Genomic DNA, 20,993 nt, shown 5'->3' with positions numbered 1-20,993 from the left:
TACAGTGTATCCAACAAAAAGAATTTATTGACACTAATAAAGTTATCAGCTGTAAGTTGTAAAGCAAGTAACATCGAAATAAAATTACGTGAACCTTTTCGAGTAATCACATATTTTGACTGCATTGATATAATTTTGCAACCCGTGCATTCTAAATTCTGTAATACAATTCTGTAATACGCGGTAACGTACTTAAAACATCTTTCGAGGGCTAAAATGATATGGGGATTTCCATATGTATTTCAAACTGTCATCGCAACATAACACCAAGTTGACAAGTGACATATATAAACGAATACTTTAGAAATTACTTAATATTCGTAAAAATCAATCATCGATATTTATGATGTAATCTTTCACCATTGAATCAAAACATTAGTCTGCCATTAAACATGACATAATATATGCGTTTTACTATGCATCAAGTTATTAAGGGCTCTGACCATAGTGAATTTTTAATATTTGCCACTTACAAAATATAAAGTTCTACTAGCTGTAGCCCAAAAAACTAGCATATCATACATATTCTGTTAGGCCAATTATCCATGAGTCTGAAAATTTAAGAATCGCAATGAAAAAAATTGATGAAAAAGAAAATGAAGACTTTTGCGAAAAAGAGTATTTCAATTTTGAAGAGCTTATCTTTGGCGAAGAAAAAACCTTTTGAAAATTTTTTGCGGTAGATGGTGTATCTTTTACCGAACTAAAATCAGTTTTTCCCAAAAAACTTTTCTAAAAGCTTATTTGCTTCTTGAAAATAGTGCTTTTTGACCAATTTTTCATAGAAAAACAAAACAACCATAGCTTTTGATGCATTAATTTAGAAAGTTTTTCCAAAAAATTTAAAACAGTTCAATTCTTTGAGGACAGTTTGAAAAAATTTCGAAAAAAAAAAATTCTACTAAAGCCCTAATGGGGATAGAAATTCTATTGTTTAAAGTTAGGCAAATTCACTGATTGTGCTTGGGTCCCAGCAGGTCTGTGACACGTCGTAAAAGCTCAAAATGTCAACATCAACCATCTCTCAGGTAGTACCTTCATGTTATGAAAGTACAACAAACAAGTTTTACATAATTTGACAAACTTTTTTATGTCGGGCTATAAAGATCCCAAAATTGAAGGCCAAAGTAACCCCAAATTATTATTAATTTATAAAGTATTATTGAAAGATATTTTCGTCAAAATAACTTAGAACAATAAATTTTGAAATGAACTATTTTCTCCATTTCCTTTGTTCATTAGGAGTAAGAAAATACCCCCTCATAATAACCTAATTCCAATAGATTTCGATTTAGAGGGGATTTATTTTAAAAATGTCTCAATTCGGGTAGTATCCAATCAACTTCGAATCAGATTTTCATATCAAATATATTAACTTCAGCTAAAATTCAATGTCTAGAAATAATGAGTAATATGTAACAGTATGCTCTGAAACAATTTTTTATGAAGTTGAACTATCGTTAGGCCTATAATACTAAAAAATCAGAAACCTACATTCTCGGGGTTTACTACATTCTCGGGGTAAGATGCTGTAAAATGCAATTCATAAAGCAATTCTTTGTTAAAAGTGTTAAAGAACCTAAAACACAACTTTTATGTTCAGATACTAAAATCAATTTTCCGACTATGGTCAGAGCCCTTAAGCTTTCTTTATGTTGGCCTTTTATTTCAGAGGCCAAGAAACCCCTAGTCCTTTTATCCGAATTACGAAACAAACCGAGTTATGACGTCATTTTTCGTAGATTTTGGCTTGATCATCACGTCATCATCAATTAGGTGACTCGGTTATTTTGTATTCCTTTAATTTTTCGAGTTGTTTTTAGGATTTTAACTTGAATAATTGCGCTTTCTTTAACTTTTCGAGTTATTCCTTTATCTGACTCGGTTCTTTAACCTTTAGTCATCATTATCATATGAAATTCGAACGTCATCTTCTCCTTGGAGTTAAAAATACTGACCTGTCTGTTAAACACGAAGAAGTTTATTTGAAATTTTGTGAATTATCATTTTTATTATTTAGACATAATCTTTACTACAATCAGTGTCATAACATATTGGCAATTTTGGCTATTTTACCATTTTGCGAAAATTGAAGTTCGAGCGAGAATGTCAATTTCGGGCCTTCAACTTGATTTCATCGAATATTTCGATCTGTGAGGGATTTATTAGTTTCTAGGCTATATTTCAAGCCCTACCGGACCGAGTCTTAAGTCTAGCGTTAAAACTCAGAGTTAAAACTCTACCTTTGCAACCTAATTTGGAGCACTTACAAATCGTTTGTGGTTATAAAATTTCGTGGGGAATTTCTCTTTTGTGCCAAGTACTTTGGAGCTGATTGTAGTATCTTTTGGATACAATTTAGTAGAACTAGAAAAAAGACCCCTCTACACCACACCATTATGTAATAAAGAAATGTTTCAATCAGTGCGTTGTTTTTCTTTTAAAGCCGAAATTTTCGCGTTATGTAAAAGGAATGACTCGAAAAAATCAAAAATAAACAGCGGGACTGAGTTATGAGAAAGGAATAACTCAAAAGAATAAAGGAACCAAAGATTCAAGTCATGAAAAAGGACTAACAGTTAAGAATAAACGAATTTAAGGAACCGGATTATGAAAAGTGAACCCTTTCCGTGCCAATACATTCACCTCGATCTATTTGCCATTTTCCTATTTTGCCAATGTTTTTTTTACCGACAATATTTAGCATTTAGCGCCAAAATGATGCTTTATCTTTGAGACAGCCTGGAGACGTCAAAAATGGTCAGATTTGCCTGGAATTCGGGATACTTGTTCCTTAGGTCGATAGACAAGTCCCTTGTTTTTCATTTATTGAGAATCTTCAATTTTGAGGCTTAAAGACAGATTTGGTACATGTTGGATATATCCGACAATGTCAAATATAGATAAAATACGCGTGTCGGATACATGCATATAGAGTTTATCAAGAATGTCAAGAATTCCAATGAAAGAAAAATTCCACGCATTTAAAAAAAAGGCAAGACAAGGCAAGGTCGATGGTGCTTATTGCAATTACATAATATTTTTATGGGGGAAAACCTGGAAAACAGAAAACTGTTGCCTTTCATATCAGGGCCATATAGTTAACACTAAAATTATGATTTTATTACTTTTATCATCTAACATTACATGTGATGCTTATAAGGTTTTATAAAAGCAAGTAAACAAATTGTATGGGTTTATTTTTACATGAAAATCTTGATATACTAAAACGTCGAATCAGCTAAAAGTTTTGCCTGATATGGAAACTTGGCGCAATTCCAGAAAAAAAGAGAAAATATTTCCGCTTAGTTCAGCAAATTTTATAAAACAGGAAGAGAGTGGTGTATCAAAGTTCTGTTCATTCTAACATTTTAAGAGGAAGAGATAAGACGTAAAAACAAAACGTTAGTAAAAACGATATGGAAAAGAAGAAATTTTGCGTTGAAAATACTGAAGAAGTTTCGAATGAGTTTGAATCATTGCAGAAACTATTTCAAGAAAATGAGAATCTTAAACAAACTGTTGCCAACTTGGTAAAGAGGTTGTTTATTATAGAAAATCAACAGAACCATGGAGTTGAAACTTCAGAACAAATCGCCATGAATGAAAGAATGAAAAGTGTTGAAGAGACCACCAGAATTAATATTGAGAGCATTGGTGATTTAGATTTGAAATTTCAACTCCATGAAAACTCTGTCAATGACAGTCATTTGATTTGGAAGATCAACAATTTTCAGCAACGAACAACTGATGCAGTTATTGGCAAGACGAGAGCATTGCATTCCGCTCCTTGCTTTACGAGCAAGTATGGATACAAGTTTTGTCTAAGGCTGTATCTACACGGTGATGGTATGGGTAAAGGAACTCATTTGTCACTTTTCTTGGTTCTTATGAAATCAGAATATGACAACATTTTAGAATGGCCTTTCCAAAAGAAAATCAAATTCACTTTGATCAATCAAGAAGACCGAAGTAAAGATCATGTGGAGAAAATGTTTCCAAACAAAGATTCATCAAGCTTTCAGAAACCAAAGAAAGATATGAACATTGCTTCAGGTTGTCCAATGTTTATGAATTTGAACAGACTCAAACCTGAAGGATTTTTAAGGGATGACTCTTTATTTGTCGAGGTCAAAATAGATTAATATTATGATAAACACAGCGGGGTGTGAAAAGATATTTTACAAATAAAAAATAGTTATTCATGTATATTTTCGTAAATATAACAGAAAATAAAACTTACTAAATTTGAATGAAAAATTTGTATGCAATAAATATTATATAATGGAAATACGAAAAATTACGTAAAAATTATATTAAGCATTTTTTAAGATCAATTTTATACACTTTAAAACACAAAAAAGAAATCTAGGATTTTAGTATTTTTCAAGTAGATTTATCTAAAGATATATTATATTTATAAACTTTTTGTAATATTTTAACATGGTTGTTATATATATTGTTGATCAGTTATAACAAAATTTAAAAGAGAGAAAAAACAGCAATAATTTAATTCCTTAAAAATATTAGGAGTTGTACATATACAGTATCATATTCAATATATATATACATTTTCAAAAAAAATAAAACGAAAAACGTAACACAATCAACTACCAAATTTACTTGTCGTTCTTCACTTTCATCAGTGAAATGTTATCGGATAGAATATCATCTACCTTGGGCTACTTCGTCATCTATTCAAATTTCTTTTGTTAAAAGTGATTATTGGTCGTAAAGACAGTTTCTCAAAAATATGAGCGTGGATAGAAATCTCTCTATAAGGCTATGTTTGCACGGTATTTTTTCTCAGAACACAAACTTTAAATTTTGAAAATTTTTTGATATTTACAAATCCATTTTCACTTTCGATCTGAAATTTTAGGATGTGAAATTTAGTGACTCAATCTATTTTCACTCCAAAATTTAAAAATTAAATTTTAGTCTACATGAAAGGAATAACTAATTTAGGTGAAACCTTGACACAAAATTATCTCTACTTAGAAATGCGTTTTCAAATAGTTTTCAACACTGGTGAATCTTTGTAAGGAGCTGATTTCAACTATATAACTCTTATATGTTTTTAGGGGACCGCAGTGTCCCCAATTTTCATTTGGAAATAGTCGAATTATGTGCATAATTTTCTAAAATTCAAAAGAATTCAACCAACCATGAGAAAATATGCAATTAAAACACGATTAGAACAAAGAAAACACATTATCATTTAACACGTGCAATAGCATTCCCATTGCAACTAAGGGACCTCACACAGACACGCTTCATTTTAAGGAAAAAAGCTTGTATTTATTCTATTTGATAGTAATTCTATGCTTTCATCATTCAAGGACTTTGTTCAATTCAAGGACTTTGTTCATATTCGCAGTTTTGGAAGGAGTGCACGAAACTATTATTAGCGGAGATAATACCCCTTGATATAGTCCAATCACTCTCAAATATTCTTCTCGATACATTTTTTTTATAATATGAGGTGGTGAATCGTTAAGTTCAATTATTCTAGGCTTAACGTTTTTTAATTGCTCTTGTTGTTTGGCCTTTTTTATTCTCCTAGTTCCTATAAAATTCTCTTATTAAAAATGACTGTTACAGCGGAGATAAAAGCTGAGTATATCTTAGCCCTATCCATACTAGGCTTTTAGAGGCGGTTCAAAACTAGGGGGGGGCTTTGGTGACCTCACTCATCATGCCCAAATGAGTAAAATCCGCAAAATCCGAAACATTCCTTTGTTCTTTTAAATTATGTTTTAACAAAGGCTTAAGAAAAAAGTTTAAAATGCTTATTTCATCCTAAATATTTAATGAATTACGGTTTAAACGATTTATTTGACATTAAAAATTAATTCATACTGGAAATGTGTCAATTTCTATAACACCTTACTGTCATAATTGTTATAATACTTTAACGTGTCAAAAACTATTTTATTTTGAAGCTAAATAAAAGTTTAGGAAATTACAGAAAATTTAATGTCAAATGCTCTATTATTTCAGCAATTATTAACATAAGTTTCACCACCTAGCAGAAACCTTTGTACGAATAGGGCTAGAACAGATTATGAAACAGTTAAGTTTGGACTCAACTAGACGTGGCATATGCAACGCTAACCATCCAAATGAAAAGAATTCCTCAAGATTGAATCATCAAACGTTTTGTTTTTAAATAAGGATGAGATATCGTTTGCTTACTCATCAATATTAATTCAAAAGTTCTTTCGCATTGGATTGAGACAGATGTGGATCAACATTGGTTAGAAAGAGGAAAAGAAAAACATTTTTTGCTTTAATCAGCGTAATATAGGCAGACACTGTCCTGCAAACACTGCCCTGATATGAAATATGTGTCTCATATGAAACGGGAACACTTATGTAAAAATAAAACCTTTAGACGACGATACATATCAGCTGATCTATATACAATCAACGACAGCGTCCGATTTTCTTGTCAGTCCTAAAGATTAAGAAGCCCTTAAAGTTCTTTATGATTCTTTGAAACAATTTCCTTATTCTCGTGTTAAAACTATTTTACTTCTTGAAAATCCTCGTCAATAGCGAGGTTAGGCATTAGCCCGGTGTCCACTTAAAGCTTTTTGATAGACTGGATGGCGCGATTAAGTGGCCCGGTAGTATATGGTAATATGCTTTTGCTTAGGCGGACTGTAAAACAAAGCAAGGGATACTTAGGTAATTAACTACTTTCTCGACTAAACCAATCTAAATACGAGAAAGAAAACAGTGCTTAGTCTGCCCTGCCCTGTGGCTGAACCTATCACCATGATACAACTTATCTGATATTCCGATGACGATCGGCGGCCGCCCACGCTAGAGCGGGGTAAGAAGCGGGCCAGAAAGAAACCATATTTTTCCTTTGATGTGCCACATCCCCAGTTGGCCGTTGAGTGTGAGCCTGAGAATAATTTGGTTGGACCCGAACATCGCTGGAAACGAGAGCTTCGGTTCGGGTCACTCTATGATATGAACGGCGTTTCATCACAAGGGTTCAAGGAAGATCTAGCGCTCTCAGTGCATTACACGTTATTGAACCACTCGCCATTAGGATGTCACCTTTAAAAAACACCAAACAAAGGAGTTTGTTTGAACGGGGTTGAGAAACAGCCTATTTATATAGTAATGCTGATTTTGACTTTACATGTATGCTAACAGACATCTTTTATTTCACTCAAAACATACCATTGCTAAAAAAATTAACATAGTCTGACGAAATTCTGTGTAATATAAGTATTCCAGGTGATGAAAGTCTTCCCGACCTTCAGAGTTTTAGCGTGTTTTAAGAAAATTTCTACGTCAAGTGTCAGATAGTACAATAATGATACAAATTAAAAAGATCGGATTTAGCGAACGGGTTTTCGTCACCAGGCTTGAAAAGGTGTATTAACTCAAGCTTCACTTACTTTGGCAAAAAGTTAATACACCTTTTCGAACATAGTCGCCAATGGCCGGGCAAACATTTTTTGTCCATTTTACCACCCTAAAACCGTCCCAGTCTTTTTTTCGCATCTATAGACAATAGAAGAAGGTGTAAAAAAGGAACTGCATCCAGTTTAGGGTGATAATTAAATAAGAAAGTGGCACGTGCCTGACCGCGAGATTATGGTCAAAAACGTATGTATACTGATAGAAATACTTCACAAGAGCAGGCTTGACAAACTATGATTTAAAATAATCTATGTCATTAGATCTGCAAAAAGATTGCATAATAGCAGACATTTTTTGCACTGCTTTCATATTTTTGGCATTAGTTTCAAAAGTTTGTGGTTTTTGCAATTGTTTTAAGAATTATATTTCTGCTGCATTTGTAAAAATATTTTTGCTGTCTGTTACCTTTTTTGGTGATCCAAGACAAACAGATATTCTACCTTCCAGTCACGAGGCCTCAGGAAGAAATTTTGCGGTATACCTTTAGAATGCAAACCAATTTTCTCATAGAGATAATGTTAGGAAACGCGGAAATTACAGTAATAGTCAGTCGGGATAAAAATAAGTAATCGAAAGTCAATAGGGATTGATATTCCTATATTTTTAATGGCTGGGGATTAAGATTATATTGTTTTCATGTCACTAAGTTCAGTGGGGATGGAAAAATTTGCATATCATTTTGTAATGAGAATAGGAGTGGGCTATACAGGGTGATTTTTCAAAAAATATCAAACTATATTTTTTGAGGTCTAAATTATAAGTGTAGACAGGATCAAATAGAATTTTTGAACAAAAATGAAGAAAAAAAATGTGGGAAGCCTTTTTGTAGACTAAGGTTTGTGCCCTCAAATCAATCTTTTTCCATCTACCCAACTACCCAAATTATGTTGGAAATGAGACACACAGTGATTGAATTCCGCTCAAATTTGGCACATTCACTTCTCAAGGACAGAAATAAAAACATTTATTCGAGAAATATAATTTTGGACGTTTTGGGCGTAGCCCAAAGGCTTTACGCAGGCAAAAAAGAGGAAGGCTTGACTTTAAAGGCAAGAAAACATCCTTTCCTGCTTAAATTTGGCACATTGCCTCTTCAGGTGAAGATTTGTCAGTGTAAATTGTGAAATCTTAACCATTTTATTTTTCCTACCTAGAGGGAGTGACTTCTCGTCCTAAATATATGAAAACTTAACAACCTTTTATTTCTATGATCTTGAACAACAAAAAATCCATCAAAATTTATGTTTGTGAATTGTAAGCACTTCTTTTATATCTGAAATAATGTAAATTCTCGTAGAACTGCCGACAATTTGCTCTATGTGATAAAGAACTTTCCTTAATTTAGCACTACCTCAGTGAAGTTCAGATGACGTAAAAAGAGATCTGAAAGGGGAAAATTGAAACTTTTACATGAATTTCGACTCTGAAAGGCTTCAAAACTGTTCTTGGATCAAGAATATCAATTTCTAGAGGAAATTTCAATTGAATTACACGATTTATGAATGAGCCCTAGCCCGTCTATATTTCCCCTTTTTTTGCGGACATCGAAACAATTAATTACGAAATAACGAATTTACTTTGGGAAATATTCTCAGGATTCATCAAGATAGATAACTGACAGTAGGTATGCAAAACTTTAGGGCAAAAATATCATTCCAAAGTTTTCTAGAGCTACCCAATCCTTTTTGCCCTTTTTGGTGGTTGACCACTCCCTAAAACGTCCGATAATGAAAATTTTGAAATAATACTGACAAAATGTTATTATTGTTATTCAAGGAGGACTTGTATCAAATTGCAGCAAAATTGAATGATTTTTAAGGTTTCCAGGTCAAATTGGGGATTTTTTTATCATACTTTATATGAGTCTAATAGGGGGCCAGAATAGGGGCTCCTACATATTTTATATTTAAAATATCTAAAGATTCTTTTTGATCCTGCCTAGATATGCCATACGGGGCTAAAGAAAATTTAGCTTGATATGATTTGACGAAAAAAATTAAAATGACCCTGTATAGCCCACTCCTAATGAGAATTGGTTTTATTTGATTATTTTCAGCGGGGACAAAAATTGTAGTAAAATTTTCTACCGGGGAGGATTTTTTGGCCATTTTTTCCAGTGGAAGTGGGTCTATGAGAAGGGGGTGTGTGATAATAATGGAACTTGAATATAAAAGAGAGAATTATAAGATATGTTGCAAAATGTTTGGTGTATTGACTTTTCAATTTTGAAAAAATATTAATAAATATTAATTATAAAAAATATATCTAAATCAATAAATTACAATTTCTCGAAATTACAAATCAGGGTAAAATGTTTATGTGTATCGACTTTTCATTTTTGAAAAATAATAATAAATAATAATTATGAAAATATTTAAATTAATAAGTTACTATTTCTTGAGATCACAAAACGGTGTAAAAATTTAATCTATTTTAACCTCGACAAATAAAGAGTCGTCCTTTAAAAATCCTTCAGGCTGCAATCTGTTCAAATTCATAAACATTGGACAACCTGAAGCAATGTTCATATCTTTTTTCGGTTTCTGAAAGCTTGATGAATCTTTGTTTGGAAACATTTTCTCCACATGATCTTTACTTCTGTCCTCTTGATTGATCAAAGTGAATTTGATTTTCTTTTGGAAAGGCCATTCCAAAATGTTGTCATATTCTGATTTCATAAGAACCAAGAAAAGTGACAAGTGTGTTCCTTTACCCATACCATCACCGTGTAGATACAGCCTTAGGCAAAACTTGTACCCATACTTGCTCGTGAAGCAAGGAGCGGAATGCAATGCTCTTGTCTTGCCAATAATTGCATCAGTCGTTCGTTGTTGAAAATTGTTGATCTTCCAAACAAGATGCCCGTCATTGACCGAGTTCTCATGGAGTTGGAATTTCAAATCCAAATCACTAAAACTCTCTGTATTTTTTTCTACTGCTTCTGTTAAAATGTTGAAATCAGGAATTGGGCTCTTCTCAAGTGTACCACTAGTCACTTTATTTGAGCATCCAGCAATCTCCTTTTGAAGTTCTTGATATTGCTCCTTGGATCTCTTCTCAGCTGCATTTAATCTCGCCAATAAGTTGTCCACAGTTTGTTTAAGTTGAATGTTATCCAATAAGATTTCTTGATAGTCATGTTCATTTCCATAATGGTGTGTGGTGGTGTCTGTGTTTTCAATTACTCGTTTAGATTCATTAGCCATGATTACAAAAGTTCTCTGAAATAATTCCTTTCTTAGTATTTAACTTATTCCTTTCAAGTCTCGATAATTTATGACTGTTCCTTGGAGAAATGTTGTACTTAAATATGTTAATTTATGCGGACTTTGAACTTTTAAACAATGAAATCATGAGATGAAACTATAATCGAATATTATGACGTGGCATAATTTATTTACTATGGTAAATATAGTGAATACACATTAAGATTTTCACAAATTTATTTAGTAAACAAAAGTTTCCATGGGATGAAATATTTCATCATATTGCGAGTCCTGATTGGCTATTGATGATGTAATGTCCGAAATAAATTGAAATTAAAACTGACCTAGCTTGTACTGGTACATTCCGCTTTTTTCTGGTACATTCTCTAGATAGCGATAAAGAAAGTTTGTACATCATAAAGAATAATTTACCCTTCATAGGGAAAACTTATAGGACTATGCAATTCGTGCCCAAAATAACGAAAATAATTTTCATTAAACACCGCAAAAACAAAACATAAAAAACTTGACAGCAAAAGAGTTACCTGAAAATTGGTATTTCTAATGTAGAACTATTCTTTACTATTGCATGCTTTTGAAGTCACTAGAATACTTTCAAATTCAAAAACAAAAGAACCTAAAACCAAGCGACTTTTAAAACAAATTCTATGACATATGGCCAAAATTTGCATGAGTTAGATGAAAAACTCAAACAAACTGTTGACAGCGTAACAAAGAAAAAAAACCTATAACCAACGACATCAAAAACAAATTCTATGACATATGGCCAAAATTTGCATGAGTTAGATGAAAAACTCAAACAAACTGTTGACAGTGTGACAAAGAAAAGGAACCTATATCCAACGACATCAAAAACAAATTCTATGATATATGGCCAAAATTTGCATGAGTTAGATGAAAAACTCAAACAAACTGTTGACAGTGTAACAAAGAAAAGGAACCTATAACCAACGACATCAAAAACAAATTCTATGATATACAGCCAAAATTTGCATGAGTTAGATGAAAAACTCGAACAAACTGTTGACAGTGTAACAAAGAAAAGGAGCCTAAAACCAACGACTTTAAAAATAAATTCTATGATATACGGCCAAAATTTGCGTGAGTTAGATGAAAAACTCAAACAAACTGTTGACAGTGTGACAAAGAAAAGGAAACTATAACCAACGACATCAAAAACAAATTCTACGACATATGGCCAACATTTGCATGAGTTAGATGAAAAACTCAAACAAACTGTTGACAGTGTGACAAAGAAAAGGAACCTATATCCAACGACATCAAAACAAATTCTATGATATATGGCCAAAATTTGCATGAGTTAGATGAAAAACTCAAACAAACTGTTGACAGTGTAACAAAGAAAAGGAGCCTAAAACCAACGACTTTAAAAACAAATTCTATGACATATGGCCAAAATTTGCACGAGTTAGATGAAAAACTCAAACAAACTGTTGACAGTGTGACAAAGAAAAGGAAACTATAACCAACGACATCAAAAACAAATTCTATGACATATGGCCAAAATTTGCACGAGTTAGATGAAAAACTCAAACAAACTGTTGACAGTGTGACAAAGAAAAGGAACCTATATCCAACGACATCAAAAACAAATTCTATGATATATGGCCAAAATTTGCATGAGTTAGATGAAAAACTCAAACAAACTGTTGACAGTGTAACAAAGGAAAGGAACCTATAACCAACGACATCAAAAACAAATTCTATGATATACGACCAAAATTTGCATGAGTTAGATGAAAAACTCAAACAAACTGTTGACAGTGTAACAAAGAAAAGGAGTTTAAAACCAACGACTTTAAAAACAATTTCTATGATATACGGCCAAAATTTGCGGGAGTTAGATGAAAAACTCAAACAAACTGTTGACAGTGTGACAAAGAAAAGGAACCTATATCCAACGACATCAAAAACAAATTCTATGATATATGGCCAAAATTTGCATGAGTTAGATGAAAAACTCAAACAAACTGTTGACAGTGTAACAAAGAAAAGGAACCTATAACCAACGACATCAAAAACAAATTCTATGATATACAGCCAAAATTTGCATGAGTTAGATGAAAAACTCGAACAAACTGTTGACAGTGTAACAAAGAAAAGGAGCCTAAAACCAACGACTTTAAAAATAAATTCTATGATATACGGCCAAAATTTGCGTGAGTTAGATGAAAAACTCAAACAAACTGTTGACAGTGTGACAAAGAAAAGGAAACTATAACCAACGACATCAAAAACAAATTCTACGACATATGGCCAACATTTGCATGAGTTAGATGAAAAACTCAAACAAACTGTTGACAGTGTGACAAAGAAAAGGAAACCTATATCCAACGACATCAAAACAAATTCTATGATATATGGCCAAAATTTGCATGAGTTAGATGAAAAACTCAAACAAACTGTTGACAGTGTAACAAAGAAAAGGAGCCTAAAACCAACGACTTTAAAAACGAATTCTATGACATATGGCCAAAATTTGCACGAGTTAGATGAAAAACTCAAACAAACTGTTGACAGTGTGACAAAGAAAAGGAAACTATAACCAACGACATCAAAAACAAATTCTATGACATATGGCCAAAATTTGCACGAGTTAGATGAAAAACTCAAACAAACTGTTGACAGTGTGACAAAGAAAAGGAACCTATATCCAACGACATCAAAAACAAATTCTATGATATATGGCCAAAATTTGCATGAGTTAGATGAAAAACTCAAACAAACTGTTGACAGTGTAACAAAGAAAAGGAACCTATAACCAACGACATCAAAAACAAATTCTATGATATACGACCAAAATTTGCATGAGTTAGATGAAAAACTCAAACAAACTGTTGACAGTGTAACAAAGAAAAGGAGTTTAAAACCAACGACTTTAAAAACAATTTCTATGATATACGGCCAAAATTTGCGGGAGTTAGATGAAAAACTCAAACAAACTGTTGACAGTGTGACAAAGAAAAGGAAACTATAACCCACGACATCAAAAACAAATTCTATGATATATGGCCAAAGTTTGCATGAGTTAGATGAAAAACTCAAACAAACTGTTGACAGTGTAACAAAGAAAAGGAACCTATAACCAACGACATCAAAAACAAATTCTATGATATACGACCAAAATTTGCATGAGTTAGATGAAAAACTCAAACAAACTGTTGACAGTGTAACAAAGAAAAGGAGCCTAAAACCAACGACTTTAAAAACAAATTCTATGATATACGGCCAAAATTTGCGGGAGTTAGATGAAAAACTCAAACAAACTGTTGACAGTGTGACAAAGAAAAGGAAACTATAACCAACGACATCAAAAACAAATTCTATGATATACGACCAAAATTTGCATGAGTTAGATGAAAAACTCAAACAAACTGTTGACAGTGTAACAAAGAAAAGGAAACTATAACCAACGACATCAAAAATAAATTCTATGATATACGGCCGAAAATTGCATGAGTTAGATGAAAACTCAAACAAACTGTTGACAGTGTGACAAAGAAAAAGAACCTATAACCAACGACATCAAAAACAAATTCTATAACATATGGCCAAAATTTGCACGAGTTGGATGAAAAACTTAAACAAACTGTTGACAGTGTGACAGAGAAAAACAACCACTGTTGATTTCCATCCAAGAAAAATAGAAGATCTCAACTGAACATTCACTATCTTCGCAAAACAGGAAAACACTGAACGCAGAAGAACTTGCTACATCTAAAAAAGTACTGTACTACAAAGAAATGACGCGGTTCTAGGAAGACTTTCATTAACAAGAAATTCGTTATGTTCTCGGAAAATGGTACAACCTTGTCCTATAATCTTCCCAGTGGTAAAGACAAAGAGTTTGTTTTACTTACTTGACACAAAGACGTCCTGACAGAAATTGACATTACACATTTTTGATAAGAACAAACTATATAAGAGCATAAGGCTTCGATCGTCAAAATGTTAAGAACATTTTACGGCTCTGTGGACTCTAAAACACCGAATTTCTTAGGAAAATTGACAAAAATACTTAAAAATGGCTAAAATAAGAACATCTTAAGAACATTAAAAATGATAACAAGACACTCACTTCATAATCATATGAAAAGCAACTTCCCAAAGTATTAGCATGCAAAAATCTTTCTTCGCTCCATAATAACAAATTATAAATTTTGATGTTCACTCAACTTTCAGAAATTTCAACTGGCTTCTGAAGGCCTTCGAATTTTCTCTTGTCGTACTAAGTTGTCGAGACAAATACGCCGGAAGATTGCAGTATGAATTTAGAGGCCGGTTCTGGTTCGAACAGTTTAGAATCCGCGCTCTTCTCCTAAGAAAAACCCTTTGCTTGGAGTCGAGTTGCAGGTTTGTGGAGAATCGGTATCGGCTTCAGAACTTCCAATGAGCCCCGGTTGTGTTGGTTTCAGTCAGACGGAGACGCTATTCTGTTTTCAGAGGAATCGTCCGAATCCGAGGGAAATTCTGTAAAGATAACTTATTACTCAATTTGATATTCAATAAAGCCCTATCTAAACAATTTAAACAAGCATTACAATTCATGTAATTTATGCTGACGAAAAAGGTCATATTTAGTAATTCTAGTAATTGAAGGAAGACATTTCTCAATCTATTAGCGTAGGCTAAGGCTTTCAAAACATAAAGACTTGTGAAATGTATTTAGATATCACTTTACTCCAAGGAATTTAGAATTAAAACAGAAACCTAGTCAGCAATTCGCGGAGAGTATACAAAGGGTATGCCGTGGGTTTATATCTATAGGTATTACTGTAATGCAAAGAATTTTTTTTTTTTGGGGGGGGGTAGATGATAGCATGACTCATGTGAGCTTCGGCCTAAACAATCTAAGGGTAAAAAACTTGTAAAGCAACTAAACCTCTTCTGTCAAGTGCAGGATCTGGGTATGAGACATGTTAGGTGAAATGTTTATTAGAGTAGGAGGGTCAGCGTGTGCATCTAGCATGGCATTGTCAACTGAAGGAACGAGAAAACGTCGAATTCAGATCTTCCAGTTATAGAGGTTCCAGTTAAAGAGACTGTGTACTATTATCATACCTTGACGCATGCAAGCTCTTGTACAGGACATGACTTTCTAAACGTAAATATGTAGAAAAGGTTCAAAGCTACGTGACACGTAGACTATGCTATAGTGTAAGACGAATCACTATCTAAGAAAAATGCCCAAAGCCGAAGAAAATTCGCAAACGGATCTTTTTGCCGAAAAGAGTTTACAGTCGGTAGAGTTGCCAGTCTTAGACTATACGATTTTGGTACAAAATACAAAAACAGCCCAAGTCGTACGAATTCGAGTTTCCGTATGCGAGGCCAACTGTGTTCGGTATTCGAAAAAATCAAAACAAAAAAAAAGAGGCGGGAGAGAAACTGAGATAAAAGAGGGATTCCAAGAAATATTATAGTTCTCTTTGGAGACCCTCTTCCTTTCATTCCCTTTGTAGTTTCTTGGAACTACACTTTCTTTTCTTAGAAAACAATTTTTATAAACAGTCATTTTTTAATAAGCTAGTAATTTCTTTGCAACAAGGATATCTATCTAAACTTTCACCTTATAAATTTCTTAAAAAACATCAAATCATGTAAGTTTGTTTTTTTTTTTTTGTTTTTTTTTTGCCTGAGGATTATATCCTTATGTTTACCCCTTTTATATATTAAAGTCCGTGTAAATAAAAAGCTATAGTATATTCTCCCCACTACCATTACTACCAGACAAAGGATATGTATACAAATCATTGACAGTTTTATAAACAGTTATAAATACTTGTAATTTCGAATTTGTGACTTTCATCGTAGTCACACTATGAAATTTTAAAAATTTTAAAATGGTTTTTAACAATAGAGCTTCTCAATAGTGCTTTTCTCTATTAGTTTTCAGTTTGTTTTTCTCTTACCAGGAAATTAATAAACAAACTCATTCAAACTTTTTGACCTTTTACATTATGGACACCGAATCAAAAGCACTACTTCTACTCCTTCTCAAGCACTATCAAAAGAAGCATAAAAAACGACGTTTTAGCAAAATTTGTTTCAAAAACGCAATATCCCATCATCGCTCGTTAACTAGAAGATTCTTTTTGTCATCCATCATGCGTACTTCTTTGCTACAATCAAGAGTTCGTAGAGCACGTTCGTTATGGGCTTACCCCAGACAAGAGTTTTGGTTTTCGCGTATGCAGGCAGATCAGATTTTTAATCATTTTTGGCGTAACGATTTTCGAATGTCACGGGAGACCTTTCTGTCGTTAGTAGCACTTGTTCGGCCAAGATTAGAAAAACGTGACACACAGTTACGCAGAGCAATACCCATAGAAAAAAGAGTAGCGATTGCTTTATGGAGGCTGGCAACTGGAAACTCCTTTAGGACTGTCGCAAAAACATTTGCCGTTGGAAGCTCAACGGCAGTACAAATAACAAAGGAATTTTGTTTAGAACTAACGAGACTCTCCCAAAGGTTTATCAAATTTCCTCAAACAAGAAGAGATACTGCTAAGGCGATAGAAGAATTTAAGATGAACTTCCAAACCGAATTTCCCCAGGTAGTTGGCGCTTTGGATGGAACTCACATCCCAATATCTGCTCCCAGTGTTGAATCGAAAGCTGACTATTACAGTAGGAAACAGTGCTACACAGTATCAGTACAAGGGTTAGTTGGGGCAAATTTAATGTTTTTAGATGCTGCAACGGGATTTCCAGGTAGTTGTCACGACGCTAGAAACCTTCGAAACTCCTCACTCTTTAGAAGGGCCGAAAATCAAGAAATTTTGACGAAACCTATTGACGTAATCGATGATTCAGAAATAAGACCCCTTGTCCTCGGAGACGGTGCCTATCCCTTATTATCATGGCTAATCACACCACACCAATTCGGACCAGGACTAACAAGAGATCAACGTGTTTTTAACCGAAAATTATCGAGTGGTCGGGTTCATGTCGAGAGAGCATTTGGGATCTTAAAAGCTCGATGGAGAATCTTACTCAAACGACTTGATAATAGGATTGAAAATGTCGCTGCTGTGACAATCGCCTGCGTCACTCTACACAATTTTTGTCAAATGAACAATGAAACTTATACAGACGAGGATGGTGTTCTCGAAAATATTTTGAGACAAGAGAGACAGTCAAGACAAAGAAGACGGCAGAATTATGATCGAAATCCTAATGGAAATACTTCTCGTATCTCATTAACCAACTATTTAAATCAATAAACGACATGTCAAAAGAAAAACTATGATAAAAATCCTAATCTGGGCTCCCAGAATACTGTCCGTGACAAGTGATCGAAGTGACAAGTGCCAATTCGTGTCAATGTAAAATTTCAAAAGATACTACTGCGTACTACTGTAATAATACCGTTTTTAACAAAAGAATTTTTCTGAACTTAAAAAAGTTATTTGTTGTTGTTGTTATTGTCTTTATTACCGGCAAATATCTGTCCAAATTTTAAGAAAAACTCTCTTTCTTTTTCTTTGTCTTTGGCTTCAGCCTCAAGCTGTTTTTGGTGCATTGATAGTTGAAATTTTTGAAAGTTTTCTTCACTTCTCTCAAAAACTTTAATTTGCTCCTTTTGCATTTCGATAAGCTGTTCCTGGAATGTTTTCGGTTTTTCTTTCTTTGGAACTTTCTTGGCGGAATGTTTACGCACGTCAGTTTCTAACTGTTTCACATATTCTAGTGAACTATCTAAGTCATCTTGTGTCTCGTTTTCTTCGATAAGTTTTCTCTTGATAGCTGAACTTGCACTGCAAGGTTCAATGCCCGACGCATCATCTTTCTCAACTGCTGGTGGTGTGGTTACATCAAAGTTCTCAGAAGGCTCTAACTCGTTTCCTGCGCCGACTTCAAAAAATTCAGGTAGATTTTCAACATCTCTGTCGGATAACACTTTGTCAATATCATCAAAATATTCACACTTTTTAACAGCGGCTCCACTAGTTGATTCGTTCATGAGCTTTTTGCATTTATGATATTTGTCTTTCATTCCCCATATCTTTTGCTTGCATTGATTTAGATTTTTCGGTTGTCCATGCTTTGAAACTTTTTTCACGATGTCCGGCCAAACCTGGTTACAGCGACTTGATTGAATTTCGTTGAAATTTTCGCACCATTGCGTGATTAGTATATGTTTTTGTGTTTTGGTGAAACGAATTTTCTTTGGTTGAGGTTGTGTTTGAGGAGCTTGGTGTGGAACGACTTGTTGTGGAAACATTGGAGGTACCATTTGCTGAGGTGGAAAGGGTTGCATCGGCGGTATTTGTGAAGATACCATTTGTTGTAATGCCATTGGTGCCCGGGGGGGGGGGGGGGGGGGTACTAAGGCAAGATGGGTTACGGGGATGCTCCGCTGGTCAGGGTACCTTTTTTAACCTCCATGAGTCCCAGGTAGGGTCGCAAAAACACCAAAACAGAAAAATCAGTCCCTCGTAGGGTGCCTTTTTTGGAAAATTTGGGGAAAAAGTAGAAAATTTGAAAAGTAGAAAATTTGAGAAAATTTTGGAATTTCAGTCCCATTCAGGGTCACTTTTTTCGCAAATTTCGAGTCCCACGTAGGGTCCATTTTTCGAACTTCGGCGGAGCACCCCCGTCGGTCGACAAGGGTAGTACCCCCCCCGGGCATTGGTGGCATTTCGTTAAGGTGACTTGGTACAGGATAATACGTAGGTTTGTAACCTGGACCACAATAATTGTTATAATTCATTTTGCTTCGCTTCACAAACTCAACACTTTGCACACAGAAACAGTGCACAGCTTTCTTTGAAATGATTTGTGTGTGAGAAATCTTCTCACGTTTATTTATATCACCACACCCACCCCATTATATTCTGTATGAATGATACACTACTTCTTTTATGGAAACGATTATCAACCAGATAGCATTTTGCATTTTTCTGAGAGGTCCATTGTTTTAAAATTCAAAACAGAAAAGAGGAGCTCGGGGGCACCTCGAAAATGTTTTAAAATTTAAACAATGAAGTCTTTTGTGTCTGGCTTGAGCAAGAGAAGAAAAAACTCAAAACTTTTCAGACCGGAATTGATTTGAGATCGTAACTGAAAAGAATTTTGCTTCTACCTATTGTTATCCGATTTTATAAAAATTAAAATCTCTAGTGTGACCACAATGTTTCCTGTTTTCTTTGATAAAAAAATTTACAGTAGTGGATGAAAAATCTTATGATAACTTTTGCAGGGAAAAAGTAAAAAAGTTCCAGCTTGTAAGCTTTGCAGTATGTTGATCTTGCTTTGATTCTACCCAAAAAGAGACGTTAAAAAATGAGGATGAAATAGAAGAAAAGTTAAGAAATCCCCAGAAATTAGCTTAAAATGGAAAAGTACCAATTAGTAAAAAGCTTGAGGCAGATTTAAATGACAATAAATTTCTTATTTACAAAAACTGATAAATAGGTAATTCAATCATGATAAAAAATGATTCTAAACTGTCTTCCGACAATACTGTATTACAGTCGCGACTAATTCCAGAAGGCTGATGTAAATTTTTCCAAGTCATAATCTCAAATTATATCAGGACGTCAAGTGAAAAATTGCATATCATGATAACATATTTCAGTAACAGTCTCAATTTATACCAGGGCGTTGGTGAAATAAGTTATAGTTTCAAATTAAACCAGGACGTCAAGTGAAATATTGCAAGTTATAATCTCAAATTGTACCAGGACGTCAAGTGAAATATTCCAAGTTATAATCCCAAATTAAACCAGGGCGTGAAGTGAAATATTCCAAGTTATAATCCCAAATTAAACCAGGACGTGAAGTGAAATATTCCAAGTTATAATCTCAAATTATACCAGGACGTTGCAAGGCATTTTCTCAAATAATACCATAGGACGTCGTGATGGCAAGTCTTAATCTCAATAATAAACCATCAGGATACTGTGCCAAATATTTCATTTCGGTTGTGCTCTCTGCAAATTACTGCCACACATATTCTCATTATTTTCCCATGCATCCCATTTCTGAATTTCTGATTCTTACCTAGAAAATTTAGAATAATAATCTGATAATTTTTACAGGTACGACTAGGTAACTGAACTTCTCGACAATTCAAATCAAAATGAGAAAATGTGAAAGTTTTCGAACAAGAAGTATATTAAAAGCAGTCTTTTAAAGTCCACAATTGACAATAAGTACTTTGTTTGACATTTTTCAAAGTAGTCAAAGAACTGCTAACACCAGATGAAAATAACTTTTTAAGAGTGGAGATATGAGGGTATTCACATATCTAATGAAACACTGCCTGTGATTCATAGGATTCATAAGAAATAT

General features: G+C 33.7%; 3 protein-coding genes across 3 annotated transcripts; 2 read left to right on the top strand and 1 right to left on the bottom strand.

Moving 5' to 3' along the window:
- Positions 1-3,419: 3,419 nt before the first annotated feature.
- LOC136817741 (TNF receptor-associated factor 3-like) lies at positions 3,420-4,145 on the top strand. The gene has a single exon (XM_067074055.1). The coding sequence runs from the start codon at positions 3,420-3,422 to the stop codon at positions 4,143-4,145; it is 726 nt and encodes a 241-aa protein (XP_066930156.1).
- Positions 4,146-9,869: 5,724 nt separating this feature from the next.
- Positions 9,870-10,652, bottom strand: LOC136817740 (TNF receptor-associated factor 3-like). The gene has a single exon (XM_067074054.1). The coding sequence runs from the start codon at positions 10,650-10,652 to the stop codon at positions 9,870-9,872; it is 783 nt and encodes a 260-aa protein (XP_066930155.1).
- A 6,572-nt stretch (positions 10,653-17,224) lies between these two features.
- On the top strand, positions 17,225-17,920 carry LOC136817739 (uncharacterized). Its single transcript, XM_067074053.1, has one exon. The coding sequence runs from the start codon at positions 17,225-17,227 to the stop codon at positions 17,918-17,920; it is 696 nt and encodes a 231-aa protein (XP_066930154.1).
- The last annotated feature ends 3,073 nt before the right edge of the window (positions 17,921-20,993 follow it).

The sequence above is a fragment of the Clytia hemisphaerica genome, unplaced genomic scaffold (assembly GCF_902728285.1).
Source record: "Clytia hemisphaerica strain Z4C2 unplaced genomic scaffold, Clytia hemisphaerica genome assembly, whole genome shotgun sequence".
NCBI lineage: Eukaryota > Metazoa > Cnidaria > Hydrozoa > Leptothecata > Clytiidae > Clytia > Clytia hemisphaerica.
The sequence above is the reverse complement of the archived record's forward strand: the minus strand, read 5'-3'. Positions and strand labels throughout refer to the sequence as shown.